Raw genomic sequence first — 13449 nt, forward strand, 5'->3', positions numbered from 1 at the left:
AATAATATTGTATTATAAATAAGTATATTTCCTTATTACATAAAATAAAAATGGAATGTCTCAAAAGACCAAATTTTCTAACGCCCTCTATGTTATTTAAATTTATCAAAACGAGGTCGAGGTGAAAAATATTACTTCCGGGGTATTTTCGAAAGTAAACATTGGAGCATGTTCATTTCTCTCGATTAACAAAATGTGGACCAAGAATATGTTTTAAATGTTTATTGTGAAATAATGTCAGTAAATAAAGGCTAATATGACACGAAAGTGTTTAATAATTATTCTATGTGGTATTCCAGCAGTAGGAAAATCAACGTTCGCAATAGATTTATTAGAAAAATTAAAAACCAATGATGCTGATGAGCTTAGAAAAGTAGCCACTACGTGGGTTTGTTTTGATGATATTATCCCAAACGATGGTCTTGATGTAGAGTATCTGGTGTCAAATCCAAACGATGTAAGGGCCTAGAGTTTTTACTAATTTATTAGTAAAAAATGTGTATGATATTAATGCATAATATAATAATATAATACTGCTTTACTGTTCGGGAGATGCGGAGCATTGTTTGTAATATCCTTCGTGATTCGTAATATCCTTCGTAATTCGTAATATTGCAGGATCCTTCAGATGAGATGTTGAGCAGTTCAAACAACCATGTATGCATGTGAAAAATAAACTTTCATACTAATATTATTTAATCAGTATTTTTAAAATGTTCTATTATCTGGTTACAGGAATCAAAGCGTCATGGGATTTGGAAAGAATATCGAATAAGTATACTAAGAACAGTTGATGAGATTATATCCAAGATTGTTAAAGATGGTGCGCCACTATTGACTGAACAACCAGAACAAGATGATGGAACGGACAATATTTATAAATATGTACGAACGAAAGTCCAGAAGCAGTTCAAATCAAGCTTACAAAAATTTCTCAAAACGAATGGATGTAGTTGTAGTGACAGTAAAGATGAAAATTATGAGATGGGGACATTTTTGGATCAAGATGTTTTAAATAATACCAATTTTATCTTTATTTTAGATGATAATTTTTATTACAAAAGTATGAGATATCAATATTTTCAAATTTGTAAAAAATGTAAGTATAGTACATACAATGTTAACTTTTGACTTATAATTATTTTAAAGTAAGAAAAATCATTTTCTCAACACTTTATCTTCTTTTTTGGTTTCAGATAGTATTTCTTTTTGTCAGATTCAAATTAATTGTCCACTAGAAGTTGCTGTCATCAGGAATCGCTCACGAAGAAGCAGAGTTGCAGATGACACAATCATTGACATGGCAACTAGATTTGAAGCACTAAGTGGCAGCGGCAAAGATTCCTGGGAAATGATGTCAATTGAAATAGATGGCAGTAAAGAACTGACTGAAGACACTTGGTAATTCAGGCAATCAATGCATACTGCACATAATTATTTTCACACAATGCTTTGGTTTTGTCATTCTTTACAATTGCACACCGTCTAAACTCTTAACATTAACAATCTTTCGCATAGCATATGAATGATGTAATTTCCACCTAGTTCGAGCCTTGTGGTTGTAACGCTTTAGAGAAAATTTATTTAAGTGCTATACAAAAGACAATTAGTATTATTTAATCCAATCCAACTTTGGATACTTAGCGAGAATATATTAAATGGGTGTGCTACTGTACACCTAGGTTTATTGTTATCATTACCATACCCAGTCTGTCTAAACCTAACCCTAAAGATAATCTCAGCCATTTGAACAATCTTCTGCAATAAAACATATTTACATAGAAAATTAGTATTAAGTATGTGTGTATGTAGTATGTCTTCATGTAGTTTTCTTTGTTCCAATTATTTTTGTATAGGCTTACTGTTTTTGCATTGGTACAAAAAGCATGGTCTCATCCAGTACCACCAGTTGAAGTTGAAGACCATCTACAAAAAGTCTGTTTAGAAATTATATTATAAGATTATTATCAGATTTGAATTAAATATGAGTGGAGTTGTGGCTTGGTGGTTATGATGCTTGGCTACCAATCCAAGGGTCCTGGGTTCGAATCCTGTCATAAATCACAAATTACAACTGCACTCACAAAGACTTGTAATAAGACTTTGTGTATGGGAGCATCTTGTGTATTTGTGTCTTACAAAACAATATAATTAATTTAAAGTTAAATGATAGTGATGTTCTTTTAAGGTTTTCCTCCAATCTAATTATTTTTCATATCTTTCAAACTTAAAGGAACTCAACTTATTGAGATTCAAAACAATATGTATTAAATGTAAATTGAAAAGAGTGATGCCATTTAGATATTCAAATTCTTGTATTTAATTTTTGCAATTTCAGGAGGAAAGCAGACTCGGTTGTTTAAAGAGCATAATCCACCAAGGAGATCAAACTCTAAGACGGCTGATTAGTGAGAAGATGAAGATGAATAAAGGTTAGTATTATCTATGGATTGGTTCAAGATGCTTCATTCAGTAATCATAGGATTATAAATTAGATGTTAAAATGTCAGAAATCTCGATACATTCTCATTATTTAAAATATTGATTTGATAAATGTTATACAACATTAATGACAATTTTGATGATGGATTCCAAAAATTGATATTTTTAATTATTTAAAAAAAATATATTTGAATTTCTATATTTTTGCAATAAAATTCATTTTGTAATATGTATTTTTATACAGGATAACATAAATTGTTATATCATCACTTTGCAAAGGAGCGAAAATATTCCGTAACAAGTATATTCACGTTTTCACAACAAAAAGCCCCCTCAAATGTTCTGTCTTTAACCCTTCAGGAAATAATAAATATGATGTAACTTGCCTTTATAGAAGAGGGAATGCCTAAATCACAGATGAAAGTACAATCGTTGAAACTAAACCAGGCCAGACAAGAAATCTTGGAATCACTACGAGAAGGCACATTAACACCCCAATTATCAGATGACTGGGATATCGAAAATAAGTTGCGTGCAATTTTTAATCAACATCTTGACGAACATAAGAAAGTTTAAATGAACAGTTTTCAAAATAATTATTCAATATCGGCTGTTCTCAAATTTTTGTCTGGCTATTATTTTCATTATGATCCAGAGTCCTTGTTTTCAACCATAAGGGAGCTTTCGAAATAGCAACACGGGTTAGTAGAGACACGCAAGTCAGAAACAACCCTGCATTGCCTTCCTCCAGGCAATGGCAAATCGCTGAAATTTTCTTGTATCCGCATGCGCATTATAAATTGCATGCTCGGTTGCGTGTCGCACACCGTCACGTTACCCGTTTCGAAAGCTCCCCAAGTCGTCTTCAAATATTCTTCATTAACTGACTTAAAACTAGGATGTACAAATGATAAATATTAATTAACATTGTCACTTTTATAATAAATTTATTATTTCAAAACAAAATATTGATGGATCGGCTAGTGTATACAATTGCAATACTGACCTTTTATTTCAATGACTTAAGGAGCTTAATTGCTTTTTATTTCAATGACTTAAGGAACACACTTGCCCCTTTTTTTCAATGACTTAAGGCTCTCGCTTGGATTTTTGTTGTGGAGATCACATAGCAAACTACACCAATTTTTAATGAAAAATCAAAATATGATGTGTTGGTTTATCATTTAAGATAAACTTTAAAAAAGAAACAAACAAAAGAAAAATTATTGTTTTTTTTTAAATGGAAGTTCATTAAATAATGAGGCAGATACATAGAAATTATAAAGTAAAGCCTTTTTAAACCCTGTACTTTTAAAAGTACTGAAGGCCATAGCAACGGTCACAGCAACCAAAGTGTTTCAGTTGACCACTGGACAAAGGAGATAGATGGAGGTAGGCTTAGAAAACAAGAATTTAAAACTACTATGATGATGAAGTCAGTCAGTTAAGCTATGTCTACACTATCAAACTTTATGTGACAAAAAATTTGATGTGCCCATATATGGCCATGCTGATATCATATTACTACTATATTTGGGAATATCACTACCATATTTGGGTATTTTTAGTGTAGACAGAGCTTTACAGGTTGCTATATCATGTGTATCGTTCCCTCAAATAGATAATAGATATCATGCATCCTTACGAGGCCTTCGTAGCAATATTGTTGTTTGGGTATGAACATGGAATTGAACCCAAACATTTGTGGTTAAGAAATTAGCACCAAGCTACAGCTGCTACTCTAAATAAACCGGATATTTCAACCAGATATTTTAACCGGATATTTTCAGACTTAATCAGTCAATCATCATGAAACCTCATGTCATGTCTATTAACATTTTGTTTCATTCAACTGAAAGGACTTAAATTCAATAAATGCGCCACATAGCTTATTTATATAACTTGATTTGACCTTTGACACTCGACATTGTCTTCTACATTATTCCATGTTTCTCTTTATACCGTCTGAAAAAATAAAAATAATTATTTACATTTTATACATTAGACTATGCCAGGGACTGTAAAATGGAATTAAAAAAGTTTTCAGTAATAATATATAATGCCCATTTTAACAAAATATATCTTAAAGAAAACAAATATTAAGTTAGATATTTATTACATACCTTCTGGCATTGTCAAGCAATGCAGATTTTCTTTCTTCAAAAGACTGCATTCGTTCATGCGAGTTTCTACTAAATGTAGCTGCAGCATACTTCGCAGACTGAAATTTAAAGAAATCTCAATTTCAAGAAACTAAATTCTCAGCCAAACCAGCAAAATTTCTGTTTGAAGTCAATTGGAATGTGAAACCTCCTGTGAGATTATAGTCTATCATAGGTTACCTTCATTCTATAATAGTCAAACCCATTTATATACCCCTACTTTAAACATATCTTGGAGACTCTTGTACAAAATGGATCCGTACAAAATGGCGGCATCTAAACAGAACGAGCTCATAATTTAACCGAAAACCCCAAAAGACTGCAGATATGGGGAACCAACAAAAAAGACCTTGAGACAGTCACGATAACTACTAGTCGTCCAAAAGTGGTGTCCCTTTAGGACTTTATCGACGTGAAGTACCGGTACAAAATGTTTGAATATACAACTACAATCAACTTAGTTCGTGGCTGTAAATTGAGCGAATTAATAGATAACCGCAACTATGATCAGATGGTGTCCATATTAACACCATTGAGGACAGAAATCCAGCCACTGGGATACTTGTTTCATAAACCTCCTGATGGCAACTGGGGTATGCTTGATGTCCATGGCAAAGAAATGGAGATGGCAGGAGGACTATCCCGAAAACTTAAGCGCGTCTTGCTATACGGCATGGATGACATGAATGGAAAAGAAACTATGAGATCGCTAGCCGAAAAAATTATCACCCTATTAAAACTCAACTTTGAGGCCGTACCAACAGGGTCCACATCCCACGTGACATGCTTTGCAACCTCAATAATCGCTAAAGATAAAAGGTCTCCATCCTCTTCATCACAAGAAGAAGATTCTGATTCACCAGAATTCAAAGGACATGTTTTGCCCGATCCATCATCGTCCCCAGTAACTACCCGTCCCAGATTGTCCTCATCTAAATCGAGTGACAGTGATGAGTTGGAGGCACATATCTCCACTCCCGACGTTCTCATTTTCAATTGGCAACAACTTGGCAAACCAATGAAAGTAAAGCTGGTTGTTTCGGTGAAAAAAGGTGATACGGATGGTGTCGCTGATCTTATAAAACCACTATTATCCAGATTGCCTTACCAAGGAGATAATTGGATCTTCGGACTGCATATAAATACGATGACAGCAACCATATGTGGAGTCGAGCATAAACTCCGGAATGACGAGACATGGACAGGGAACCCAGTTAATGTTTACGTTTCCTCACCTATCTTCTTCAAAACGGTAATGCAGGCCTTCAGTATAGAACGCTTCTGGGAGATGATATTGCACATTGGTACTATACTTACAAACTGAACTAAATACAAACCCCTTTATGTATACATGTATGTGTACTGTATAAATGTCATAGCCAATCTCACTCTGTTCGAAACTGATTTATAAAATCCATTTGTATGCCATTTGTACTGATAAGTTTGCCATCAATAGCCTATGTACGCTAACACAATCTATGATCATTACATAAAAGTGGGTTTTTTATTAGAATGGGGCAAGTCTTACCGTCTTGATTTTAATTTTTGTAGTTAAGTGTTTGCATAATTTAATTGATTTTGATATATTTGAATACCTTACAATTAATTCTCGGTATCCAGAGTCCCTCACCTTTAAACACATGTATGCTAGAACTAATGCATTTTAATACTCCCTGTTTGTTAATTTCCCTCGAATATGGGAATGTATCCCGCATGAAGTTCGTAACAAAGTCCTGTTTAACTTTGGGGGGTTTAGAAGGGATTTGAAAAAATGTATTACTGATATTGAATTCATCTAGACTATCTCTGTGTTTTTATGTCTATTGCGTTTTTCGTACTATTAGTTGGGAATGCCACTCGACAGTGCAGTTCTTTTGAACTGATCCACTTTTGGTTACCCGCAGGTGCTGATAGTACTTTTGTTCTGTTTTGTTGAATGATGCCGTACCTTGTTTATGATTTTTGTATGTTACCTGGAAATTGAATAAAATAAAAAAAAAATATATATTCCAGTATGCAAATTTGTTCGCGTGAATCAAAAAATACATGCGTATTCATGTTTCCATCTTCCAAATCACCCTCTGTGACGAAGTCTAGTTTCTAGAGTTTTTCGCTTCAGTGAAATTGGTAAATTGGTAGTGCAAATTGTTTCTACTCTTTGTGAAGCGAAAAATTGCGCAACCAATCAGAGCTCATGAAATGAGCTTTGACACGTTCATGAGCACTCATGTGAATCAAAAAGCTCATCAGACATGCCATGAACATAAAAATTGCTATTCGTTCTTCTAGTTGAAAAGGGTAGCGCAATTTTTTTCCAATGCGAAACGGTTGCGAATGTGTTAGGATGTTCAGAAATTAAATAAACTATTTTAAAAACGTTTTTATTAGCCTTACCCCAGGTGGTACTATAGGTGGTTTCGAATCTTTTTGACTAGATGACAAAGGACTGGACAAAGACTCGGGTGTATATGTAACTCTTTTTTCTAGTATATTTGAAATTGTTGTATCAATGCTATCTGTTCGAGCTGAAATGTAAAAAATTAATTAATATTAGTTACATGTTAATAGTTGACTTATTTTATCACCAACATTGTTTGACTAGATAAATAACATTTGTTCGGTTGTTTAGATACCTTTACATGTGTTGTCTCCCTAAAAAAATTATTAACATTTTTGTTGTTGAACATGCCATTTTAATGTAACATAATCATTATTCACTTTGGTTAAATGTAACTGTTTATTTTGTCTTTTTATAAGTGAAATTTTAGAAATCTTTATTTTTCAGGATTTTAGAGGACAATTCATCTTTAAAGTATATAAAAAATATACAGGCCCGCCCTAGCCGGGCGGGGCCGGCCTAGCCTAGCCGGGCGGGGCCGGCCTAGCCTAGCCGGGCGGGGCCGGCCTAGCCTAGCCGGGCGGGGCCGGCCTAGCCTAGCCAGGCGGGGCCGGTCCAAGCCTATACCTATATCCTGTAATATAACTTGAATGGGAACATCAACTAAAACTTCTTTAACTTGTTTAGCCATTTTATGTTGACGTGAAGTGGCTTCAATTTTGTTTTCTGTTAGTCTTGCTCCTGAATGTTTCAAAAAGAAAATCAGAATAATTAAATTATTTATACAGTAATGTTAATAATAATTTCTTTTGGGCTTGAATATAAAATAATTGTTTTGACATTTTATGTCAACACTCTGCTCCTTAATATGACACTGATCTTGTTTTGTTCACATTTCTCAATGCTAACCTGATGGATGTTGAAACAACATTCTTTTTGCATACGCTACTTTATCGGCACTTGTATGATTGGTTGCCAGAATCTTTAATTTTTCTGCCATTATTGTCTGTACCTTATGGGCAAATTCATCAACGCTATGAGATTCCTCTTTATGAATAACTGGTAAAAATCTGCAAAGACATTCAAATTATTAGATAATCAGCAAGGAGGCACCAGATTGACACTGTATAACAGAATTTGACTATGATATAGGAGTCACATACATATGTGACACTGTATAACAGAATTTGACTATGATATAGGAGTCACATACATATGTGACACTGTATCACAGAATTTGACTATGATATAGGAGTCACATATATACAGTATGTGACACTGTATCACAGAATTTGCCTATGATACTGGGGCACATACAAACAATTTATCACTTGTCATCATTTTGTAAAATATGCTCTTACTTTAAATGAATAACTGTCACAGGAACAAAGAAAAACCAACAGATATCCTGCCACCATCGACTACCCAACACTTCTAAGCTGACTGGAAATAATGGACGTGTAGCGGTAACTAGCACTGGCTGGACTGGTTGGTCAAGTGAAAATGACCATGAGCTACAGTATATACAAGAAAAACGGATTTACCCTTTAAAATGATAGAGCTACAGTTTTGATATTGAACTAAACACCTGATAAGTGAGATAACTACTAATATTTTATTTAATCAATATAGTCTACCTACCTATATTTAAGTAAACCATGTGTTCCATTAGTAACAGCACCCTCTGGAAAGCTGAGGATTGGCAGTTTCTTTGTTAGACAATGTTGTTTTACATTTTGAATTAGAATGTCTCTACCTTGCTTGGCTCCCATCTCCTTGAATCCAAGAAGCCATGTTAAAACTGAGGGGAGATTCCATACACTTGGCTAAAACAGTAAAACAAGAAGCATGTAACAAGCACTTAACTTATATTTGCCTCTCTCCACCCAGGTGTATAAAATTGGTACCGGTTAGATCAAGACACAACTTTGCGCTGATTACTAGCTGCATTATTATGGGAGTATGTTTCCATGTGTGTTTTATCCAAAAAATTAATGGGGTAATAATGTGCAGTGCATTGAGAGCTTGCTTATATGCGCTATATAAAAATAGTTAGACATGCACAGTAGTTCCCCTATATGAGGGGACACCACTGAAAAGGGGTTGGCTGTAGTGTAAAAATATATATTCTGTGTCTTCCCTGAATGTGGATGTTCTGAGACATGCATTTAACTTCCTTGTGAAGAGTTAAAATCTGTCTCATTTCGTACTGGTCAGTAATTCCACCTCACCTTGAAAATATTGAATTAACAAAATAAATGCTGCTATTACCATTTACTGTAAAGCTTTGTCTACACTATCAAACTAGTTTGATAAAAAAGTGTTCTCAAATAGGGTAGTGATATGCCCAAATATGGTAGTGATATAACATCATCATGTCCATATATGGGCACATCACATTTGGTTGTCACATAAAGTTTGATAGTGTAGACAGAGCTTTAGGACCACCACATTTGCATAAAAAAAAACCACTTACGATTACAGAAGGCAAGATAAGGTCAATAGCGGCATGATCTAACGTTGAAACGTGATTGGCCACAATAACTTTTGAATTTGGATCACAATTTTCAATCCCTTCTTGAGTAACACACAAGCCAAGAACAAGAGAAAAGACACGCAAAACAAACCTAAGACAAAATATATCAAATACAAATTTATTGTGTGTTTTAAATTTATTTCATTTTTTTTATATGCCATTTTAATGTAAAATAATAGTTACTCACTTTTACCTGAAAAAAATGTAATTTAAACCAAAAATACTTAAATTGTCTGTCAAACAATGGTTAACGTTTCTCTTGTCTTTTTCTAAGTGAAATAAATATTTTGTTGTCATTTTCTAAGTGAAATAAATCATTTTTGTTGTTTTTATTACAGAAGTAAACTGCAAAATGGCCTATTTAAAGTCTGAATTATTAATCTTCATTTTTCATGTTTTTGTTTGTTCTTTAAATAGTGTTTTAGTTTTGAATAAATTTAAAAATTTCAATTTCTACTTAATTAGTATTAGTATTTAATTGTTACTTGTTAATCAGTTCTGAGAGTCACTTGTTGCAACATTTCAAATCAGTATTTGCTCCTGGTAAACTAAAAAATATAGATATAAAGTTTGCGGTACACCACGTATATTAGTTCTGAAAAGAACTGTTGAGTTTCTCGAGAGGACGATCAAAGCATATTGATCGAAACGTAGAGAAACTCAACAGTTCTTTTCAGAACTAATATACGCAGTGTACCGCAAACTCTATATCAACATTTGATACTAAAAAATGTTTTTGTTAACTTAGCAAATAATGTAACTATTATTATTGTTATTGGTTAAATACTTACGCTCTTATTGGAGAAGACTTTGGAAGAATACAAGAGATGAGGAATGTATGCAATCCAATAAATATTCTAATAGTCACCAGAAAAAGACCAACTGGAAAGTATGGAACCAATAGGTATGCTACTAATCCACTTGGAAACCTATACAAAAATGCATTTCAAAATATATACTTATGTTTACTTTACTTTACTTGCTAAGGATAACCATAAGCGAATTAATTCATTATCCTGCTTAAAGGTGGCAATCCTGTTCACAAGACAACATATACACAAGATGCTCTATATAATATAAACATAGAATTAAAACTGACTCCAAATAACGAGAGGCAAGCCATGATTTGGAGTTAGTATATACTATGTGTTATTTAAACCTAATCAGTGCATCTATTGATATATTCATTCTTATTGATATATTAATATTAGTTTGTTGTTTTGTGAATGTTATTGTATGTTTGTTAATAATTAAACCAGAATGATTTAATTGACACAACTGTGGTCATCTTCTCACATTCCATAGTTGTTTTTTTTATAGGTCACTATGCATACAGTACACTATGTACACAGTGCATTATGTATACCTAATGCAATGCAATATAAAAGGAGAGCATACAACTGACCCACTAATTTTATATAGAGCACAATTAGTCAAATTGTATTTTTGTAAGCGTTCCTAATGATCAGCTTTGGCTAGATGGACCACCCTTGTAAAATATTGTTAAAAATAAAATAAATAAATAAACAATATAAATTTTTTTAACGATACAAAGTGGCAATATTTTCTATTTTTCCACCTCCACCATTCTTCTAATTTTAATAATAATCACAATAATATTAATAAAGAAAATAATTGACAGATCAATGAATTATAAATAAATTGTATTGAAACCTACCGGTTCCTACTAAACAGATTCCTGATATCCTCTACACTGTTTGATGTCATTTCAGATCCTTGTACAACACACTCACAACTTTACACTAGAATTAAACAAATTAATACAAATAATAAAGAAGTTTTGTTGTTCGCAGGAGTTGATGAATAGTGAGCACTTAAAAGCCTTATTTATATGTTAGCAAGAAAGTCTCAGGGCTATGATTACTCTCATGAAGTTTTATTGTGGATAATGGTAAGGCTAGGTAATTTTGTTTTGTGTTGAATTCACTAAATCAGAAGTCAGCTTCATGGCGCATGTTCAGTTAAAATAAACCATTGGGAGGTATATGTGCAACGACGACAAGGAACACTGTTGATAAGCTATTTCATCTTCTTTATTTTTCAATTATTATTAAACAGCTTATTTATTTATGAAAAACGATCACTAAAATGGCCTTTTGTATATTCCATGCCCTCTCTCACTCCATGACCAAAGGAACCAGTTTAGTAGGCCCTGGCCCAGGGTCATACTGCCTTATACTAATGCACTTGTCAATTGTATGACCCATTATACGACCCCCGGGAGAGGTGCGTCATGTGACCTACCTTTAGTTGACCATGAAGCACCCATTTTGACGCACTGTGACCATGTGTTTATGATATTTTTAGTGGTAAAGTGACGGACATTGACACACTATCGTTCATGTCGATGTGTGCGACGATCTTCTAGGTTTTTTGACGCACCCCTGCATCAGTAATTATTAGTAAATGACGCACCAATAACGCACCTCTCCCGGGGGTCGTATAGTGGGTCATACAATTGACAAGTGCATAATCTATGCGGTAGGGCCTCTGTATCGTCCGTCATGCTAACATGTTTTAAATGTTCAATTTTATTGCTAAAGACTGCCATCTGTGAAAAGCGATGTTTTGTTGCAAAGAAACTGACGATTTATGTGTTTTTAAATGGAAAGTTTAACAATAGTTTAACTGATTTTTAAAAAACTTGTTTCTGCTCTGGAAAGAAAATAAATTTTAAATAATTATACAAAATATATCAATAAATGTAAATTGACTACTAAGCTAGGCTACTATATTAGCCTACTAGGCCTAGACTAGAGGATGTATTATTAGTAACATGTAGGCGCCCTACTTGATCACTTTTTATCATAAAACCCTGCGGGGCGTAGATTTAGTATGACCGGACAGTTAGGCCTCTCCACGCCTATTATTATCATTATCAAGAGGTCAGTCAGGACGGTAGGGTAGGCCGACTGACTGCACATTTAACGAAGAGTTCGGAGAGGACAGGCCTAGCAAGTTATTAAAAATAGGCCTACTAAACCTATCCTAGGCCTTGATATAGCCTATAATAATGCTCAATAACTTATTTAATAATAAACTAGTAGACATAAATATTTAAAATATTAATAAAACCATTTGTTTACCTATTATTTTAAACTACTTATAATTATTTATTTTTTTGCAATGTGTCGAAGAAATCTCCATGATGCATAGCCTGCAAAGTACAGGCGTGTTGAAACAAACGGGGCCGTACCCCAGTATCCAATAGTTATTTAAACTGACGGAGGCTAATCATCACTTCTTCTTCTTTTAGAAACATAGCGATAGAGCAAATCACGAATGAATCTAAGGAAGAACTATTAAGTCACTGCTTTATTTCCCATCATTTATCAGTAGGCCTATTAAACTATTATAGATTTTTAGACTCCGACTGATTAAAACATTTCTTAGAAAAACAATCTTCGTTTTAATATCGAAAACGCTATATCCAAATGATCGTGCTCCAATTATTTTCACATTAATACTATAAAGGTCGGTTTTATATTTCGCACTAACCATCCTCTTGGTAATGCACGTGTGTCCTACATACCCTAGGACCTAAATGAGGTTTACATATGAGACTTATGTATTTTATTTATTTTTTGAAATTAAATTAATTCAAGACAATTTTCCCGTCTGTGTAATTCGGTTCGAAATGAAATTAATGCTTATAGACCACTTATAATAATTTATTTGATTATGATTGTAGGCCATTACATTAAATAACTTAAACATTCAAATTTACCAATCAATCAATAATTATCAATCAATACCATATCCAATAACATTATTTTTGCCATATCAAAAGAAATTAATATAAATAATTAATATCATCCTCATATTAAAATATTATTTTAGGCCTATTAATTATCATTGTCAATGGATATTACCGTAAACAGGCCAAAGAGTTATTATGACATGTTTATTTTAAGCCAATTTTAATCACTAGAACTAAAGTAATATTAGAA

The 13449-nt window shown here is 33.3% G+C and overlaps 2 protein-coding genes across 2 annotated transcripts; one reads left to right on the plus strand and one right to left on the minus strand.

Moving 5' to 3' along the window:
* Window positions 1-156: 156 nt before the first annotated feature.
* LOC140046238 (L-seryl-tRNA(Sec) kinase-like) lies at window positions 157-3386 on the plus strand. Its single transcript, XM_072090807.1, has 6 exons — window positions 157-457; window positions 736-1099; window positions 1197-1401; window positions 1857-1935; window positions 2339-2432; window positions 2837-3386. Exons 1-6 carry the CDS (start codon window positions 257-259, stop codon window positions 3016-3018), a joined length of 1125 nt encoding a protein of 374 aa, XP_071946908.1. The 5' UTR covers window positions 157-256; the 3' UTR covers window positions 3019-3386.
* LOC140046237 (lipid droplet-regulating VLDL assembly factor AUP1-like) lies at window positions 3370-13059 on the minus strand. Its single transcript, XM_072090806.1, has 11 exons — window positions 12586-13059; window positions 11157-11241; window positions 10270-10407; window positions 9419-9569; window positions 8584-8768; window positions 8304-8456; window positions 7852-8012; window positions 7570-7683; window positions 6999-7129; window positions 4566-4663; window positions 3370-4407 (listed from the first exon to the last, which is right to left on the minus strand). Exons 2-11 carry the CDS (start codon window positions 11204-11206, stop codon window positions 4377-4379), a joined length of 1212 nt encoding a protein of 403 aa, XP_071946907.1. The 5' UTR covers window positions 11207-11241; window positions 12586-13059; the 3' UTR covers window positions 3370-4376.
* Between the last annotated feature and the right edge of the window lie 390 nt (window positions 13060-13449).

Source organism: Antedon mediterranea, chromosome 4 (genome assembly GCF_964355755.1).
Source record: "Antedon mediterranea chromosome 4, ecAntMedi1.1, whole genome shotgun sequence".
NCBI classification, from domain to species: Eukaryota; Metazoa; Echinodermata; class Crinoidea; order Comatulida; family Antedonidae; genus Antedon; species Antedon mediterranea.